The 22,062-nt window shown below is 43.7% G+C and overlaps 1 protein-coding gene across 4 annotated transcripts in view; it reads left to right on the top strand.

The window, feature by feature from the left end:
* NCOA1 (nuclear receptor coactivator 1) overlaps window positions 1-22,062 on the top strand; it is a 641,218-nt gene that overhangs the window by 437,688 nt on the left and 181,468 nt on the right. For all 4 annotated transcript variants that reach the window (XM_089688167.1, XM_089688169.1, XM_089688166.1 and 1 more), the window contains one exon: window positions 14,906-15,072. In XM_089688167.1, the coding sequence (XP_089544293.1) occupies window positions 14,906-15,072 (167 nt within the window). The remainder of the gene's footprint in view (window positions 1-14,905; window positions 15,073-22,062) is intronic.

The following is a 22,062-nucleotide window of genomic DNA, read 5'->3' as shown; positions in this document are numbered from 1 at the left end:
GGGGGTTAGAATGCTACCTTTATAGTCATACCGTTTGGCTCTGTCAAGTGGTATTGGATCTGGAAATATGCAGGCACGATCACCTTGGAGGTCAGTCAACCAAAGCTTGAGGAACCCATAGCCACCTCTAGAGTAAATCTAGGGTTCCACGTAACCCTGGTTGAGAATGGCTGGTCTATACCCTTGCCTGACTAATTGCCATATCAGAATTTTCCACACTATTCAATCATTTTCCTTTTGGATTCAAGGCCATGAAAGTTGTTTAATGTCACAAGGTATCAAAATAGCTTTCATAATAATTAAACTATTTATTTGTGGTGCATATTAGTTCATCAGTAGCTGGCTCTGTCAGGTGGCATTGATCTCAGAACTATGCAGGAACAATTAAATGGAAGATCAATCATCCACAGCTTAAGGAACCCCTAGCACCCTCTACAGGAAACATGGCAGAGAATGACTGGGTTGGGTTACTGATGTGGGTATAAATTCTGACACATTTATTTGTGCTGAGGAAGCTACTTGGAAGAGTAGCAAATCATCTTCAACATTACAGAACTAGTGCACTTAACCATCTATAGCAGCCTTTTTCAAAGTTTTTAAACCAGAGCAAGCCTTGCAATAATTTTCAGGTCTCGGAGAACCCCTGCTAAGAGTTGTCCATTGGTGGTCATCGAGAAAATACCCCTTGTATTGGTGGTCAATGGGATGAATGTCTCTACATTGGTGGTCCAAGGAAAAATGTCCCTTCGTGGTCAGTTGGAAGAATGCTACCTTTACAGTGGTGGTCAGAATGCTATCTTTACAGTGGTGGTCAGAATGCTATCTTTACAGTCAAGTCTTTGGCTCTGCCAACCAGTATTGGACCTGGAACTTTGCAGGCACCATCTAATGCGAGGTTAGGTAACCACAGCTTGAGGAACCCCTAGCCACTTCTGAAGGAACTCTAGGGTTATACAAATGTCTGACCATTGCCATATCAGAATGTTCCACACTATCCAATCATTTTTTTCTTGGATTCAATGCCCTGAAACCTGTTTAATTTCATGTGGGATTGAAATAGCTTTTATAAACAAACAAACTGTTTATTTGTGGCCCATATTAGTTCATCAGAAGCTGGGTGTGTAAAAAACTGACCCACCACCTTCATTCTGGAAGCTCCTTCTGTCTATAGCCATCTGTAGTCATGCAAGGCTTGGTGGGGTCTGGGCTGTTCTGATGGTAGAGAATGGGGATCCTTTGCATTATATTTTCACTTTCCAATTTTGGTAGTCTGAATTCCATAGAAAAAACCCCCATTAAATGGTTTACTTTATTGTGCTCAAGCGACGGGTGCATATTAATGTTCTGTTTGAACTGTCGCCTATTTTATAGCCTCTGCCAATCGCTGAGCTCTGCTGCCTGTCAGATATAATATAACAATCCTCATCAATTTCATTATCAATGTGCTAATTACAGCACAGCCTGAGGTACGCATCTGTGGCAGCATGCGGCTAGGCTTGCCGGCGTGGACAGTCTATAAGGAGAAATTGATCTCTTTTTTGGTACAGCTTCAGTGTTGCCGTGACAACTGGCCAGCTCGCTAAGTGAATTCCCGCCATGCCCCCAGCTAACTCATTATTGCCTTTTTTTCCATAATCATTTCTGTGTCTCTCTGACTCCTGGGTAGAAAATAAATTGGTTTGCTGGAGAGACTTTTCTTTATTTTTTATTGCCACAAAGTCCTAGTTTAAAGGGATACCAGTCCTCAAATTTTTAATTGTGCAAACTGATAACAAGATATAAAGCTTGTACTAATGCCAGCTTTATGGGTAGTCCTCTATGACCTGATAATATAGGGCAGAGATGTAATAGCACTGGAGCTTGCACTCATCTGCCATGACACTTGATCCTGCCCCACTTAAAGGGGACCTGTCACCCATTTTGAACTTTTCAAAAAGCCCTTCTAAGAGCAGTCTTTACAGTTTGTCTGCATTAACAGTCCTAGAAAGCCTCCACTTTCAACTTCTTCTGGAACTCAACAGCCCATGTCTGTGTCCACTTATTGCTCTTTTTAGCCATTGATGCCCTCTTGTTGAATAGGGAATGAGCAGGTGGGTGGGGCTTAATTCCAAAGTCAAGGAAGTCAACTTAGTAACAAAATATAACCAGGTACAGAAAGGGTTATCTAGTTTGCAAAGATGACAACATGCATCTTGTAGTCTTCTTTTGAATAGGACTTTACAGTACATCGGAAAGTTCACAATGCCGAACTAGTTCACTGTATGGATGACTGCGTAGGGACAAAACGTGAGCATGGCCATAAAAACATAGTTTTACAGTTCTGGTAAACCAGCGTGTCTGGCTAGGAGAGCTCCTTGTTGCTAGAAACTACCCAGAATACGGAACCTCAGATACTGGTTTCACTTCTCATTGGTAACTCTCGAGGTCCATTGGATCAGAATGGGGTTGGTGCTTTGGTTCTGAAGTACTGTGCATGTGCCTAGTACCCTCTGCAGAAGACAATGCTCTGACCTCTATGTGTTGGCTGCAAACGCTACTGGTAAACATGAGGCTACACCTTTTAAAATATAGGTAGTTTGAAAATCCTAGTGCATGGTGTGGTCCTCTTGCCACAGACATCCTAGTTATTAAGTAAGGATGCAGCTTGTATTCCTTTACAGTTGAATGCAATTAAGTAAAAAGGACCTACAGGTCTGTTGGGTAACTCTGGACTGGACGAAAAGAAAGGGAGGTGAGGTGGGTTGTGTGTCTGCTTTCCTCTTCTGCAGTTGCACCCTTTAAATCTGTTCACCTGAACATACACCTGATGGCAAAGCAAGCTTTACGCTATAGCCCTGCTCACGAATGCCTATGTCTTTGGAAGTCCAGCTGATGGACCATTGACTTTCAGGTCTGTGGCTTTTGTTCTGCACATTGGCACTAATTTTTCTAATCAAAATGGTAATTGTGTGCATTCTTGGGCACCTGAAGTTTAGCTGTGTGAGGATATTCTTGCCTTCCCTTCTGCGACCTTCCCTTTGGGTAAGACCAATCCAGAACTTCAGGGTGTGCAGGAGGCATCATTTGACTCCAAAGGAAAACAACCTGTCTGGTTCTGGCTAGGTTGGTCAGGAGTACCTTGCATTTTCCAGAAGCATTATACCTCAGCAGGCCAGGAATGTCATTCTGAACTGGAAGGAAAGAAAGGGAGGTGGGGTGGTTTGTGTGTCTGCTATCCTTTCCTGCAGTTGCACCTTTTAAACCTGTTCACCTGCATGCACCTAATGGCAAAACAAGCTTTATGCTATAGCCCTACTTTCCCAGGCTGATATCTCTGGAAGTCCAGCTGGTGAACCATTCACTTTCAAGCATGTGGCTTTTGTTCTGAACATTGGCACTTGATCATTTTTCCCATGAAAACGGTAATTCTATGCGTTCATGGGCACCTGAAGTTTAGAGGTGTGAGGAGGCCTTTGGCTTCCCTTTCATGACCTTCCCTTTGGGTAAGACCAATACAACACTCCAGAGTGCAGGAGGCTTCATTTGACACCAAAGGAGAGCAACCTGCCTGGTTCTGGCTAGGTGGATCAGGAGTACCTAGCATCTGTCAGAAGCATAATACCTCGACAGGCCAAGTATAGAGGCCCATCCTCTTCAAGGGAGGATCACGGGTACGCCCAGAGTTCTTTTTGTGCTTAGGTCTCACCTGTCCCACCACCAGCTTTGCTGCAGAGCTAGAAAGTCCAGTAGAATCTTCAGCATCCAACATTTACAGGCCCCTGCAGCTGGTTATGTAAGACCGGAGCTGGAAACACAGCACGCAGGGGGTAGGCCGCAGGCATTTGATACACCCGGAAATGTTGGATGTTGAAGATTCAACCGAATCTTGTAAATCTGCAAGAGAACAAAGATTCAATTCACCAATGGTAAATAATAGTACTGTTCTCTTACAGGCTTCAACAAAGCTGCGCTAAAAACTCTGCAAATGTTTGGTAGAAGCATTTTGTACATTTCTGTCTTAGATAGGGTGACCAGACATTCCCAGTTTCTGAGGACAGTCCCTAATTTTAGAGCCTGTCCCTGATTTCATCACCTCCAAAGAATGTGTCCCCGAATTTAATGGCGTCCCAGGCCCAGGTGGCTGAAGGGTAAGCCATATTAGTATAATTTAGTCTTTTAAGCCCATCCCACTGTTAACACAATTTGATCACAAACAGCATTTGGTGTGGCATGCTTTACTTGCCACTATTAGCACCAACCCCGATAAAATGAGGTGCGGTCTGTAGAGTGTCTCTAGATTTCATTTTGAAAATCTGGTCACCTTAGTCTTAGGCTCACCCCACATGACCAGTCTGACCATTAGATATTTATACAGTCAACTTCAGATCTACCGAAACTGACTGATATGGTTACCAGATTTTTAAAATTAAGTGCGGGAATATTCCACTGACCACGCCCACTTTTGATCACAGCCACAAATTCACGTCCCTACCCCTTACCCCGTTGACTATGTTCGTTTTCTGGGAACAGGTCCCTGAAAACGGGGATGGATGGCAACCATATAATTGGAGGGTCTAACTAAACTAGCTACTCATTGAGGACTACCCCTTGACTATGTTTGTTTTCTGGGAATAGGTCCCTGAAAACGGGGATGGATGGCAGCCATATAATAGGAGGGTCTACCTAAACTAGCTACTCATTGAGGACTACCCCTTGACTATGTTTGTTTTCTGGGAACAGGTCCCTGAAAACGGGGATGGGTGGCAACCATATAATAGGAGGGTCTACCTAAACTAGCTACTCATTGAGGACTACCCCTTGACTATGTTTGTTTTCTGGGAACAGGTCCCTGAAAACGGGGATGGATGGCAACCATATAATAGGAGGGTCTACCTAAACTAGCTACTCATTGAGGACTACCCCTTGACTATGTTTGTTTTCTGGGAACAGGTCCCTGAAAACGGGGATGGATGGCAGCCATATAAATAGGAGGGTCTACCTAAACTAGCTACTCATTGAGGACTACCCCGTTGACCCTCGTTTCGTTTTCTGGGAACAGGTGCCTGAAAACAGGGACTATCTTTAGCACATGTGGACAGATAGCAACCATATAACATAAGGGCCTGCATAATTATTCAATCAATTTGTATAGAGTTTGGAAGCCTTTGCACTACTTACTTGAGATTGTACAATCAGATTGTAATGTGTGTGGTGAGCTTTTGTACAGTTTGAAGGAATAACTGGATTGTCGGAGATCAGAGAATTTTCTGCTGCTTCTGTTTTTTCCTCCCTGTTCTATATAACTTATAAACCAAACAAATACATTTTTAGTAACTGTTTATATTATGACCACTGAAGGGCAGTTAGGCAATGCAATCTTTTTTCTACCGTCCCTCTGGAGCCTTTTCAATAAGCGTTTTATAACCGTCCCTATCAGGGGCAGACTGACCATTTGGAAACTTGGGCACTGCCCAAGGGCCCGGGGTCAGTAGGGGGCTCCATGAGATGCCCCTGGTTCCTTTTTCATAGGCTTTTTTGAATTTCGGCAAGGACACAGGGGCCGCATGATCCCCTATTGCCCGGGGGCCCCATGAGTTGTCAGTCCGCCCCTGGTCCCTATTCTAGCCGATCATCCCTGGTATAGGTGTTTATCAGAGTGACCTCTCTCTCCGTCACCATGGAGCGGGAACCTCTGGCGCCCACATTAAAACCGTGTGACGCAATGAAATTGGTTTTAGTCCTTGAAGCGGGGTGACGTTACATAAAGCCGGCCCCTGTTCCAGAAGTGGGTCACCAGCGGCGTTCACAGAAAGTCGCGGCTGGTCTACATTTCACCGGGGCTCGGCGTAACCCAAGGAGCCCGCCTTTTGTCTCGGCTTTTGTGCCGCAGCCGACCTGTCCCGGCAATTAGCAGGAGCTTGGAAAGGCAGCCGCCTGGAAGTCTATTTGGCGCTAATGTTCAGCCGTTTACCTGCCTGTGATACAATTACACGCACCAATTCTCTGTCATCTGCCTGATGAGACGAAAGGCGGCTTCGCCCGCTTCATAAGCCATTAGGTAATCAGGCGCGTTTTTTGTTTTTTTTTCCTCGAAGTTCACCACCACCTTTTCCTGCACGTATTACGGGCCATTAAGGGTGTCTGTGGGTTGGTCTAGCGGCTGGGCTATTTATTTTCTTTTTTTTATCATTTTAATTTTATCATTTTGTATATTTTGTTTTTTTTTTTAATTGCAAGTAGATATAAGCACTTGAGGGCGGCATGGTGGCTTAGTGGTTAGCACTTCTGCCGTGCAGTAATTGGGTGATGGGTTCGATTCCCAACCATGGCACCTCCTGCATGGAGTTTGCATGTTCTCCCTGTGTTCACTTGGGTTGTCTCCAGTTTCCTCCCACACTCCAAAGACATGCTGGTAGGTTAATTGGCTCCTGTATAAATTGTCCTAGTTTCATCCCTGGCCATGCGGGATCTCCTGTATGGTGGGGGTTGGGGAAAGACCTGGCAACCTACCCTGTAAAATAATTGCTAAGAGAATTTGTGGAAAAAGTCGCTTGCGAGTGACGGTCCATGTAATCGCCAAGGGTCGGATATGACTGAATAGATAGATAGATAGATAAGCACTTGAATTCATCATTTTCTGTGCAGCAGGGCTCAAACTGGGAGAGGGAGAAGCAACCAAAGAAGACGGTTGAGCTGCAGTATAAGGGGCATGCTGGTAGGAAGAGAGAGCAGAGTGACAGAGATGCAACTGCTTCTCATTTCGATGCCCAGTCACCAGCTGTAGGAGGGACAAGACCTGTAAACAGTGGTGTATTTAGGGTTTGTGCTGCCCTAGGCAACACAAAAATCATCCGCCCCCCCCCCCCCCCCACTGAGAGAGCCTGACACCAACCAACACCACCACCCCCCATCCAAGAAAGCCCTACACCCGCCATACACTGGCCACCCCCACTCACCTTCACAGCTCCAGGCATCTCCTAGGGAGAGTCAGGCTCTGCATACACTGTCAAGCAGCCCCTCTCGGATCCCACCTGGTCCCCATGTCACGTGTGTCCCTTCTTCCGGGGAGTGGTGCTGCTCCCCTGAAAAATGCCGCCCTAGGCAAATGCCTTATTTGCCTTGGGGTAAATACACCTGTACAGACCTAAATACAGACCTATGGCCTGTAAAGCCATAGGTCACACCTATCCAGTTTGCGTTTGACCCGTTTCTGCATTGCGTTATTGCCGCATTTTTTTATGCATTTTTGTTTTTCTTGTTGCTAGGCAGATTTAAAACTCAGCAAAAATGCACTACATGCTTTTTTGCAGCATTTCCATTGAGGTCTATAGAACCAAAAATGCAACAAAAAAGTCCCTTACCCATTCCAAAAGACGCACCGGGTGAAAACGCGGAGATGTGAACATGTCCCATAGGAAATCATGTTAAATGGACTGTAGTGCGCTTCTGAAAAACGCTGCGGAAAACGCATAGGTGTGAACCTGGGGTAAGCGCAGGGGCGGACTGACAACTCATGGGGCCCCGGGCAATAGGGGATCATGGGGCCCCTTGTACTTGCCTAAACTCAAAAAAGTCTATGAAAAAGGGGGCAGTAGGGGGCATCTCATGGGGCCCCCTACTGACCCCGGGCCCTCAATAGGAGATCATGGGGCCCCTGTGTCCTTGCCCAAACTCTACAAAGCCTATGAAAAAGGTACAAGGGGCATCTCATGGGGCCCCCTACTGACCCCGGGGCCCTCGGGCACTGCCCGAGTTTCCAAATGGTCAGTCCGCCCCTGGGTAAGCGTTAATTATGCAGGCCATAGACGGGCCATTTATCGGCCGAACTGTCGGCTGATAAATGAAAAATCGGTCAGCCCCATTGCTGATGCTGCCACCAATGTCCACGGAAAACGGCTGTTTTTCGTGGATTTTCCAGCATGACCAATAAAAATAAATGAGAAGATCTGCAAAAAACGGCCGATGGGCTGGCCCTACTAACGGCGTGAATATCAGCCGATTTCTTGCACCTGAGCGTAGCGGTTAACGTTTTTATTTTTTTTTACATATTTTGGAGCGTTTACACGTCATGCATAGGGCAGCCCATTCACTTGACAAACGCCCCAAAGAAACACCAAAACATTTTTGGAGCGGAGCATGGTGCGTTTTGGCGTGTTTTTAGCACAAACATGCGCCTGTCACCTGCGCTTGGGGTGCTGTAATGGCACCGCAAGCTCAATGAGCGTTTGCAGTGTGTTTCTGAAATGCGTCACCAAATGTACGTTTTCTGTCTGCCTTGTTGTGCGTTCCACAAACGCCAAGTTTGAACAGAGCTTTCAAGTTGAACGCCAGCCAATAAATCTCTTTTTTTTTTCCTCCTGGTTCTTCTTCCGCAACTGGATACAAATTCCAAATCTTTTAAAAGTGTAACTTGTTTCTCATCATGAAACCCTGTGCTTGCAGAGCTGAGTAACAGCCACACCCTTTAGCACAAGTGTCCTCACCTAGACTTGTATTACAGAGAAGGGGAGGTGGCATGTCTGACTGGCTCTGTTACTTAGTGCTGATTATTGAGTGCACTTGGTCTGGCTCTGCTACCTGTTGGATAGCAACATCATATTTAGGCTGCATTCACATCTAGCGACCAGGGGCGGACTGACAACTCATAGGGCCCCCGAGTAATAGGGGATCATGGGGCCCCTGTGTCCTTGCCCAAACTCAAAAAAGCCTATGAAAAAGGTACCAGGGGCATCTCATGGGGCCCCCTACTGACCCCGGGCCCTTGGGCAGTGCCCGAGTTTCCAAATGGTCAGTCCGCCCCTGCTAGCGACACTCCTGCGTTGTGTTCTTTGCACATTTTTTTTTTGTATGCGTTTTTTTGAGTGACATGTAAGGCAGCCTGTACACTTGAATGGACTGCCCCATGCTCCCAAAAATGTGCCAAAGCAGCTCCTGTACCTTTTAACGGAGGCTACTTTGACGCATATTTTTTCATTGCGCATTTTAGTGAGTTTTTCAGGCATTTTGTTATGTGACAAAACGCCCGTTCTCTTTGCGCGCTTGACAGGCCATTAAAAATAATGGCACCAAAACACACATTGTGCATGATTTTAGCACGCATCAGAAACACACATTTCTGTGTGCAGTTCTGATACACTCAGGTCTGAGCGGAGCCTTCACCGCTGCCGAAGGTAAGACTTTGAGGTTGTCTGTACAATGTCTTTATTTTTGTGATTTTAACCCTTTTCCTGCCACCGCCATATGTCTAACACCCCCATTCCCGGTGTGACCCCTTCCCCCCCCCATTCCACTATTCTTCCTGGGCTCCACTGTCCCACCTGCAAGCCCAGGACCGATGGCAGGTGTCACTGGATGCCAGCAAAAATGAATGTCTCCTAAATGTGCACTGTTTAGGAGATATTCACTTGCTTGGCAGCCGGTGACGTCACCGGTGCATGCGCTCTAAAGGAACGGCATACCCAGAGCTCTGTGCTGCTGCTGCGTCTCCTGCAAGCAGGGGCGGACTGACCATTTGGAAACTCAGGCACTGCCCGAGGGCCCGGGGTCAGTAGGGGGCCCCATGAGATGCCCCTGATACCTTTTTCATAGGCTTTTTTGAGATTGGGCAAGGACACAGGGGCCCCATGATCCCCTATTGCCCATGAGTTGTCAGTCCGCCCCTGCCTGCGAGCATGCACAGGAGTGACATCATCGCGTCTCGGCCATTCAACCGGCCTCAGACCACTAACCCGAAAAGAAGACCGGGAAAAGATGAAAGCCTCTGCCGAGGTGACAGAGCACCGCTGGAGGGCTTCATTTTTTAGTACGTTTTTCATAACATGGTTGTATGCGATGCATACGAGCACATTATGCCTTGACCTTGCAGGGAGAAATATTTTTTTTAACCCAAGTTTACTACTGCTTTAACCCAGAAGTACGTTTTACACTTCTGGTGTCAGGGAAAAAAACTAATGGAGCACGATTTGTGCTACATTAGCTTCATTGGAAGGCAGGAGAGGCTTCAGGGGTCTAAAAGGACCCTTGTTCTGTCTCTCCAATCTAAGCCTTGAAAGTGTGATCTCTGTAACTTACAGTTATGATGAGATAGTGATAACTCCAATCTTAGTTGAATAACACAGGCAGTGACTCAATACAGAAGACATCTTGTAGATCTTGTGAAGTTTATTCCATAAACTGAGAGAATCATACAACCATGAACATTGGATAGGTCAAAAGATCATAATGTGTCCTGCTTCATGACATGAGTCTAGAGCTGCAATGCATTTCTAGGAAAAGGAGTGGGCTATCTATACAGCATTAACCGCTTCCATACCGGGCACTTTTACCCCCTTCCTGCACAGGCCAATTTTCAGGTTTCAGCGCTCTCACACTTTGAATGACAATTGCGCGGTCATGCAACATTGTACCCAAACTAAAATGTTATCATTTTCTTCAGAGAACTAGAGCTTTCTTTTGGTGGTATTTAATCACCGCTGGGGTTTTTATTTTTTGCTAAATTAACAAAAAAAAACAGAAAATTTCGGAAAAAAACCCACATTTTTCTTTGTTTCTGTTATAAAAGTTTACAAATAAATAATTGTTCTTCATAAATTTAGGCCGAGATGTATTCTGCTACATGTCTTTGGTGAAAATAACCCAAATTAGGATGTATTATTTAGTTTGTAGGAAAGTTATAGAGTTCACAAACTATGGTATAGATCTGAATATTGATCAATCCTGAAGTACTGACAGCCAATCTAATTTCTTGAGGTGCAAGAATGTCAGGACAGTACAGACACCCCCCAAATGTCAGGACAGTACAGACACCCCCCAAATGTCAGAACAGTACAGATATCCCCCAAATGTCAGAACAGTACAGATATCCCCCAAATGTCAGAACAGTACAGATATCCCCCAAATGTCAGGACGGTACAGATATCCCCCAAATGTCAGAATAGTACAGATATCCCCCAAATGACCCCTTCTTGCAAAGTAGACAGTCCGACGTACTTCATAAGAGGCATGGCGAGTTTTTTGAAGTTGTAATTTTTTTGTCATAATTTTTCGGAAAATTAAAAAATTAAAAAAATTATTTTCGCTATTTTTTTTTTACATACTGTCACCAGTGCAGTACAGCGTCATCATATAACTGGCATGGCAGTGATCAGGGACACTGACTGGTGACAGTACAAAAAAAAAAAAGTATAATTTGTAAAAAAAGTTTTAATTTTTTTATTAGTTTTAATTTTTTATTACTTTTTTCTCTTTTTTTAAGATTTTTTTTCATATTTCACTATGACCAAAGTAGTATTACCATAGTAACATTGTACAACTTTGGGGAAGTGATCAGTATTTTGTTTTTGTTTGTTTTTTTACACAATTTGCTTATAGCAAAGAATTACTTTGCTATAAGCAAGCATTTACCTGAATGACTGATTCATTCAGGGGTTTTTTTTTGTGCTTAGCTGTGATTTGGCCACGGCTAATCACATGACACAGCTGGGCTGTGATTAGCCCAGCTTGTGCATGTGATCGCTGTGAGTTAATATAAGTTTTAGTAAAAAAAATGGAAATGGAATATATAATAACTGACGTTTGTTGTTGTTTTGCAGGCATGCGCAAATGTAAAGCTTGACATATTTGGTATCTATTTACTCGGCACAACCTTTTCTTTTATATTACACCCAAAACTGGGTAATCTATTACATTTGTAGGCCCTAAATTTAACTTTAGGGCATTTTATTCCTGAAGCTTTGCGTTTGATAAACCATTGAGTAAATATTGTGTGGCAGAAATATTTGGAACTGCCGCCATTGTATTCTTCAGGGCGTCTGCTGGCACTTTAACTAACCTTCAGGCCTAAAATTATTTTTTTAAATGCATAAAAAAAAAAAAAAGGCAAAAACGGCTCTGGCAGCAGAAGGGTTAAGATGATGCCTGATGCTGCACACTGGCATACTGGTTGTGGGAGCTTCCTAGTAAACAAGCTTCCATGATTAACATCTGCAGGGTGCATGGGTCAACATGGAGGAGGTCATGGCCGCTGCCTGTTATGTGCAGACCGTGATTTATAGAGTATGAAGTCATTGCGCGCTTTCCACCTTCTGCACTCCAGAATTATGTCCTGATGGCTCCCTATACCAAGCTTCCAAGTTCCCCCACCAAGTGCCCCCTTCCGCTGACTGGTCATAAACTCTGCAGAAATCTGTTCAAACAGAACTCTGTATTCATTGATGCGTTATTACAAGTTTATTTTTTAATTTCAAACTTTGCAAGCAGAGTAATCACCTAAATGTGACCTGCAATGCCTGTACAGCAGAGCTCAGACTGGGGAGGGAGGAGCAGAACATTGAGCCAATTAGTTAAGCTATGATGCTCATGTGCTAAGTAGGAGCATGCTAATAGAAGGAGAGAGCATAGTGACAGAGAGGTGAGCTCAGGATAATGTTGATTCTCATTCACTTGGACAGGCTGGGGGAGGGAGAAGACCTGTAAGCATTACTAAACTGCAGTAGGTAAAAGTCAGGTCTCCTATCCTGCCTGAGCTGTGCAATGTGGCAGAGCTCAGTATCCTGCATAGAAACAATACTGGCACCAGCATAGCCCAATATCCTGTAAGGGAACACTACTGGTGCCAGCATAGCCCAATATCCTGTAAGGGAACACTACTGGTACCAGCATAGCCCAATATCCTGTAAGGGGAACACTACTGGTACCAGCATAGCCCAATATCCTGTAAGGGAACACTACTGGTGCCAGCATAGCCCAATATCCTGTAAGGGGAACACTACTGGTACCAGCATAGCCCAATATCCTGTAAGGGGAACACTACTGGTGCCAGCATAGCCCAATATCCTGTAAGGGGAACACTACTGGTACCAGCATAGCCCAATATCCTGTAAGGGAACACTACTGCAACCAGCATAGCCCAATATCCTGTAAGGGGAACACTACTGGTACCAGCATAGCCCAATATCCTGTAAGGGAACACTACTGGTGCCAGCATAGCCCAATATCCTGTAAGGGGAACACTACTGGTACCAGCATAGCCCAATATCCTGTAAGGGGAACACTACTGGTACCAGCATAGCCCAATATCCTGTAAGGGAACACTACTGGTACCAGCATAGCCCAATATCCTGTAAGGGAACACTACTGGTGCCAGCATAGCCCAATATCCTGTAAGGGAACACTACTGCAACCAGCATAGCCCAATATCCTGTAAGGTAACACTACTGGTACCAGCATAGCCCAATATCCTGTAAGGGAACACTACTGGTGCCAGCATAGCCCAATATCCTGTAAGGGAACACTACTGCAACCAGCATAGCCCAATATCCTGTAAGGGAACACTACTGGTGCCAGCATAGCCAAATATCCTGTAAGGGAACACTACTGGTACCAGCATAGCCCAATATTCTATAAGGTAACACTACTGGTACCAGCATAGCCCAATATTCTGTAAGGGAACACTACTGGTACCAGCATAGCCCAATATTCTATAAGGTAACACTACTGGTACCAGCATAGCCCAATATCCTGTAAGGGAACACTACTGGTGCCAGCATAGCCAAATATCCTGTAAGGGAACACTACTGGTACCAGCATAGCCCAATATTCTATAAGGTAACACTACTGGTACCAGCATAGCCCAATATTCTGTAAGGGAACACGACTGGTACCAGCATAGCTAAATATTCTGTAAGGGAACACTACTGGTACCAGCATAGCCCAATATTCTGTAAGGGAACACGACTGGTACCAGCATAGCCCAATATTCTGTAAGGGAACACTACTGGTACCAGCATAGCTCAGTATCTTGCACAGGAACACTACCTTCTACCAGCTTAGCTCAATATCCTGTAAGGGAACACTACTGGTACCAGCATAGCCCAATATCCTGTAAGGGAACACTACTGGTACCAGCATAGCCCAATATCCTGTAAGGGAACACTACTGGTACCAGCATAGCCTTATATCCTTTAAGGGAACACTACTGGTACCAGCATAGCCAAATATCCTATAAAGGAACAGTATAGGATATTGGGTTATGCTGGTACCAGTAGTGTTCCTATATAGGATATCAGGCTATGCTGGTACCAGTAGTGTTCCTTTATAGGATATTGGGTTATGCTGGTACCAGTAGTGTTCCTTTATAGGATATTGGGCTATGCTGGTACCAGTAAAGGAACACTACTGGTACCAGCATAGCCTGATATCCTATATAGGAACACTACTGGTACTAGCATAGCCCAATATCTTGTAAAGGAACACTACAGGTACCAGCATAACCCAATATATTTTAAAGGAACACAAGTGGTACTGGCATAGCCCAATATCCTTTAAAGGAACACTACTGCTACCAGCATAGCCAAATATCTTGCAAAGGTTCACACCTCTACCAGCATAGTCCAATATCCTGTAAGGGAACACTACTGTTACCGACATAGCCCAATATCCTGTAAAGGAACACTACAGGTACCAGCAAAGCCCAATATCCTGTAAAGGAACACTACAGGTACCAGCATAACCCAATATACTTTAAAGGAACACAACTGGTACCGGCATAGCCCAATATCCTGTAAAGGAACACTACTGGTCCCGGCATAACCCAACATACTTTAAAGGGATACAGCTGGTACTGGCATAGCTCAATATCCTGTAAAGGAACACTACATGTACCAGCATAACCCAATATACTGTAAAGGAATACAACTGGTACCTGCATAGCCCAATATCCTGTAAAGAAGCCCTACTGTTACAATCATAGCCCAATATCCTATAAAGGAATACTACTGTTACCAGCATAACCCAGTATCTTGAAAATGTGATTTTTTTTTTTGTTGTACTTATTTTATCCTTCTAATAATCAGTAAATCAAGATGATGGGCAGCCATTACTAGGCTACAAGTGTAATGCTTTCTTATTTCTGTTTTGCTCACTGTAGCAATGAGAAGCGCCGGCGAGAGCAAGAAAACAAATACCTAGAGGAACTGGCTGAGCTTCTCTCGGCAAATATCGGAGATATAGACAGCTTTAGCGGCAAAACGGACAAATGCAAAATCCTAATCAAGAGGATGGACCAGATCCAGCAGCTGAAGAAGAAGAAGCAGGGTGAGTGAGCCAGGCAATGGAAGCTGGGGAGGCTGAGAATGTAGTCTATCCTTTCACTAGAGACCCGTGACATCACTGAGAATACATCCTATCCATTCACTAGAGACCGGTGACATCACTGAGAATACAGCCTATCCATTCACTAGAGACCGGTGACATCACTGACAATACAGCCTATCCATTCACTAGAGAGCGGTGACATCACTGAGAATGCAGCCTATCCATTCACTAGACAGCGGTGAAAGAATTGGGAATGCAGCCTATCCTTTCACTAGAGAGTGGTGACATCACTGAGAATGCAGCCTATCCATTCACTAGACAGCGGTGAAAGAATTGGGAATGCAGCCTATCCTTTCACTAGAGAGTGGTGACATCACTGAGAATGCAGCCTATCCATTCACTAGAGAGTGGTGACATCACTGAGAATGCAGCCTATCCATTCACTAGAGAGCGGTGACATAATTGGGAATGCAGCCTATCCATTCACTGGAGACCGGTGACATCACTGGGAATACAGCCTATCCATTCACTAGAGAGCGGTGACATCACTGAGAATACAGCCTATCCATTCACTAGAGACCAGCGACATCACTGAGAATGCAGCCTATCCATTCACTAGAGACCGGTGACATCACTGAGAATGCAGCCTATCCATTCACTAGAGACCGGTGACATCACTGAGAATGCAGCCTATCCATTCACTAGAGAGCGGTGACATAACTGGGAATGCAGCCTATCCATTAACTAGAGAGCAGTGACATCACTGGGAATGCAGCTTATCCATTCACTAGAGACCGGTGACATCACAGAGAATGCAGCCTATCATTCTATAGAGACTGGTGACATCATTGAGAATGCAGCCTATCCATTCACTAGAGACCGGTGACATCACTGAGAATGCAGCCTATCCATTCACTAGAGACCGATGACATCACTGAGAATGCAGCCTATCCATTCACTAGAGACCGGTGACATCACTGAGAATGTAGCCTATCCATTCACTAGAGAGCGGTGACATAACTGGGAATGCAGCCTATCCATTCACTAGAGACCGGTGACATCACTGAGAATGCAGCCTATCCATTCACTAGAGACCGGTGACATCACTGAGAATGTAGCCTATCCATTCACTAGAGACCGGTGACATCACTGAGAATGTAGCCTATCCATTCACTAGAGAGCGGTGACATAACTGGGAATGCAGCCTATCCATTCACTAGAGAGCGGTGACATCACTGGGAATGCAGCCTATCCATTCACTAGAGACCGGTGACATCACTGAGAATGCAGCCTATCATTCTATAGAGACTGGTAACATCATTGAGAATGCAGCCTATCCATTCACTAGAGACCGGTGACATCACTGAGAATGCAGCCTATCCATTCACTAGAGACCGATGACATCACTGAGAATGCAGCCTATCCATTCACTAGAGACTGGTGACATCACTGAGAATGCAGCCTATCCATTCATAGAGACCGGTGACATCACTGAGAATGTAGCCTATCCATTCACTAGAGAGCAGTGACATCACTGAGAATGTAGCCTATCCATTCACTAGAGAGCGGTGACATAATTGGGAATGCAGCCTATCCATTCACTGGAGACCGGTGACATTACTGAGAATGCAGCCTATCCATTCACTAGAGAGCGGTGACATAATTGGGAATGCAGCCTATCCATTCACTAGAGAGCGGTGACATCACTGAGAATGCAGCCTATCCATTCACTAGAGAGCGGTGACATAATTGGGAATGCAGCCTATCCATTCACTGGAGACCGGTGACATCACTGAGAATACAGCCTATCCATTCACTAGAGACCGGTGACATCACTGAGAATGCAGCCTATCATTCTATAGAGACTGGTGACATCATTGAGAATGCAGCCTATCCATTCACTAGAGACCGGTGACATCACTGAGAATGCAGCCTATCCATTCACTAGAGACCGATGACATCACTGAGAATGCAGCCTATCCATTCACTAGAGACTGGTGACATCACTGAGAATACAGCCTATCCATTCATAGAGACCGGTGACATCACTGAGAATGTAGCCTATCCATTCACTAGAGAGCAGTGACATCACTGAGAATGTAGCCTATCCATTCACTAGAGAGTGGTGACATAATTGGGAATGCAGCCTATCCATTCACTGGAGACCGGTGACATCACTGAGAATGCAGCCTATCCATTCACTAGAGAGCGGTGACATAATTAGGAATGCAGCCTATCCATTCACTAGAGAGCAGTGACATCACTGAGAATGCAGCCTATCCATTCACTAGAGAGCGGTGACATAATTGGGAATGCAGCCTATCCATTCACTGGAGACCGGTGACATCACTGAGAATGCAGCCTATCCATTCACTAGAGAGCGGTGACATAATTGGGAATGCAGCCTATCCATTCACTAGAGAGCGGTGACATCACTGAGAATACAGCCTATCCATTCATAGAGACCGGTGACATCACTGAGAATGCAGCCTATCCATTCACTAGAGACCGGTGACATCACTGAGAATAGAGCCTATCCATTCATAGAGACCGGTGACATCACTGAGAATACAGCCTATCCATTCACTAGAGACCGGCGACATCACTGAGAATGCAGCCTATCCATTCACTAGAGACCGGTGACATCACTGAGAATACAGCCTATCCATTCACTAGAGACCGGTGACATCACTGAGAATACAGCCTATCCATTCACTAGAGACCGGCGACATCACTGAGAATGCAGCCTAACCATTCACTAGAGACCGGTGACATCACTGAGAATGCAGCCTATCCATTCACTGGAGACCGGTGACATCACTGGGAATGCAGCCAATCCATTCTGATCCTTAATGATTTTTATTCTGGTCATGAAATTGCTCTTTTGTATGTCATGATTCATACTGTTGTGTCCTCCCTTGTGTCACATTGCCATAAGTAGCCTCCCCGGGGTCTTCCAATGTGCTGATTATAGGACAATGATATCCTGGGTGTGGAATTTGTGGATGATATTGGACAGAGATCGCTGTGCTCATTCCCAGCACCGTGGTAAAGCAATCTTCTATATCCAGTACTGACAGCAGTGCAGAGGATTTCAGGAGAAGAGCTGGCTGGATTTGTGGAGTGGAGGGCCATCTTTTGTGGAGCAGGACAGGGCGGCATGCCGCAATCACTGGTACCATGTTATACTAGTGACTGTTGAAGTATGTGAATGGTCAATGTGATGTACAATACTAGCACAGGGTGCAGGAGAGCGGAGCAGGTTGTTTGTCCAGGATGGACACTGCAATGCAATAGATGGGTTTTTTAATGACAGACTTTTTGGATGGTACGGTTCTCTGTTCTTGTATCATTTGCGTATCGATACATTATTAGTATATTGTATACTGTATGTCATATTTAGCTCCTCTTTAAGAATAAAAGTAACAATTTTCATTGTGTACATAACTGCATGGAGGGGGTTTTTTTTGCATTACATAATTAGGTTGAGAAGAGAAAAAAAGATGCGTCTAGCTCAACCAAAATAAAAAAAAAAAATGGCATAAATACATAGAAATCCTCCATATACACAACCCTATACCAACATTTGATCCAGGGGAAGGCAAAATAAAACCCCCCTATGAAGCTTGATCCAATTTTGCTCCAGCGGGGGGTCGGGGGGGGGGAACTTTCCTTCTTGACCCCCTGGGAGGCAATCGGATATTCCCTGGATCACCAATCTCTGGTGTTTTTTTAGACCAGTCTGCCAAGCTGCCCAGGACTAGTTCCTGAGGGAGTATATTCCAGCTTTTACTGCGAAGAAGCCTTTCCATAAAAGAGCTTGCTCTGGGTTAGTATTTGTGTCAAGCTTAGCATCAGGATCAGTGTTAGTGTCAGTGTGTTTTAGGTAGAAAAGAACAAAAAAAGGTTTTATATTTAGTGTCTGTGAAATAAAAATTGGTAACTAGTAGCTGACAGTGACAGCTCACTCACCATTCTGGGGCTGCCGACATAGTGCTCCTCTGGAACAAGATAAGTGACACATATATGTTGCAGTAGGATGTTAAGGCCCATCAGCCCTGCTGCTGTATATATATATTTATTTATTTCAGGTACTTATATAGTGCCTTCAGTTTCCACAGCACTTTACATATATATTGTACATTCACATCAGTCCCTAACCCTCAAGGGGTGTACAATCTAAGGTCCCTAACTCACATTCATACATACACATACTAGGGCCAATTTAGACAGGAGCCAATTCACCTACCAGCATGTCTTTGGAGTGTGGGAGGAAACTGGAGTACCCAGAGGAAACCCACGCAGGCACAGGGAGAACATGCAAACTCCAGGCAGGTGGTGCCAGGGTTAGGATTTGAACCAACGACCTGAGTACTGCCAGGTGGAAGAGCTAACCATTTAGCCACTGTGCTGCCAATGTTGTTAAGGGGCTAATAGCAGCATGTGTTTTCTATTCTCATATCTTTAGAAAGTATAATTTTACCAAAAGAGTAGTTGATGCTTGGAATAGACTTCCAACAGAAGTAGTGAGACAGTCAATAGTAAGTGGATTCAAACATCCATGGGACAAACCTAAATCTATATGCAGACAAAATCATTTTTGACGTCATCACGCTATCCGCCATTTTGGAAGCTGTATTTGAATGCTGATATTCCTTCTGTGTTTTATAAGTAGGATTTTACTTGCGCAATAAAGTCACATTCGTTTTTACTGCACTATGAGAGGCATGTTTTATTTTACATGACACTGTCTTGGCTTTGCTATGAGAATGGCGTACTGATCTAAGTGGAATCTGGGTCCCGGTTACAACATAGAGGTTCGGACGGAGTTACATCTATATAAAGCCTTATTAGACCCCCTATAATAAAGGGTCTTCTCATCTGGTAAGCCTCCATTTTACTCATGGTGGTCCACAGGGGCGGACTGACAACTCATGGGGCCCCCGGGCAATAGGGGATCATGGGGCCCCTATGTCCTTGCCCAAACTCAAAAAAGCCTATGAAAAAGGTACCAGGGGCATTTCATGGGGCCCCCTACTGACCCCGGGCCCTCGGGCAGTGCCCGAGTTTCCAAATGGTCAGTCCGCCCCTGGTGGTCCATTCAAGGTGGTGATTTTTTTGGATGAAAAGAAGATCAACACTATTAATATTGCATTCAAGAAACGCATGTTCTTTTTCACGAAGTGTTTGTGGAAGTTGTCCTTCACGTGGAATTTGTATTGTTCTTTATATGAATCGTATATGATATATCACTTATAGGAATTAATTTGTACGTTGTACTGTGTATGGATAGCTGTTCACATGAATAATTAATTTTTAATGACATTTTTTTCTTTCACACTTAGCGCAACATTTAATTGCTTGACAAAATAATTAACAAAAGAACCCCCAAGAAATCAAACAAAAAAATCCAAAAACATTTTAATTAAAAGTAATATTTAATTAAAATTGATCTTTTTATGCTGTCATTCTCTCTCTCTCTCTCTCTCTCTCTCTCTCTCTCTCTCTCTCTCTCTCTCTCTCTCTCTCTCTCTCTCTCTCTCTCTCTCTCTATTTAATATTACTATAACAGGAATAAATTAATTTATGTTAATTTATAAATACATGTATAAATATATAATTAACTCATGTATTTACTGTTTTTGTGAAAATGCTAAAAGTACGATCAGGGTAAGGTGATGTCAATTTTGGCAACTAATTTTGACACTGTCAGGTTGCCCCTTTTTCTGTTCGGGGGTTTAAAAGGGGTATTAGTAAAGACTTTTAAATATAACAGGGAAAATAGATGATCAGTTATCATAAATGTACAAAAAAGCATATAAATGTATGAATTGAAAAAACATATCTTCATATATACCAGAAGTTACATTGCGACTCCGGTGTTAATAAATATATATATATATATATATATATATATATATAATATACATATATATATTTGTCATATTAAAAAAATATATATATATATATAGTGTGAGTGTATAGTGTGTGTATATATATATATATATATATATATATAAAATTATATTTTATAGGTAATATATAACATTACATTATAAGTAATATATAACATTACTTTAAAATAAGAAATAAATAAATTTATTGAAATTTATAAATACATGTGAAAATATATAACTGACTTATTTATTTACTATCTCTGTACACGTGATAAAAGTATGAATAGGCGAGGTGATGTAATTTTTGGCGCTGCAAGATATTACCTCTTTCTGGTCTAGGAGTTAACAGCGGCATTAGTAACATCTTCTATGTATATATAAACAGAGGAAAATAAATAGATGATCAATTAACATTAAAAATATATAGAAAATGAATATAAAGGTATGAATAAAAAAATGAAGGATATCTTCAAATATACTGGAAGCTACACCGTGACACTGCAACTCTGGTGTGTGTAGTGCATGTGTGTGTGTATATATGTGTGTGTGTATGTGTATATATATATATATATATATATATATACAGTCATGGCCGAAATTGTTGGCACCCTTGATATTTTTCCTGAAAATCAAGTATTTCACACAAAAAAGGTATTGCATTAACACATGTTTTGCTATACACATGTTTATTCCCTTTGTATGTATTGGAACAAATATAAAACAGAGGCAGAAAAGCAAATATGACATAATGTCACACAAAACCCCAAAAATGGGCTGGACAAAAGTATTGGCACCCTTAACTTAATATTTGGTTGCACACCCTTTGGAAAACATAACTGAAATCAGTCGCTTCCTATAACCATCAATAAGCTTCTGACACCTCTCACCCGGAATTTTGGACCACTCTTCCTTTGCAAACAGCTCCAGGTCTCTCTTATTGGAAGGACACCTTTTCCCAACAGCAATTTTAAGATCTCTCCACAGGTGTTCAATGGGATTTAGATCTGGGCTCATTGCTGGCCACTTCAGAACTCTCCAGCGCTTCTTTGCCATCCATTTCTGAGTGCTTTTTGACGTATGTTTGGGGTCATTG

The sequence above is a fragment of the Staurois parvus genome, unplaced genomic scaffold (genome assembly GCF_062004578.1).
Source record: "Staurois parvus isolate SC_StPar_1 unplaced genomic scaffold, SC_StPar_1.0 ptg000448l, whole genome shotgun sequence".
Taxonomy (NCBI): Eukaryota; Metazoa; Chordata; class Amphibia; order Anura; family Ranidae; genus Staurois; species Staurois parvus.
The sequence above is the reverse complement of the archived record's forward strand: the minus strand, read 5'-3'. Positions and strand labels throughout refer to the sequence as shown.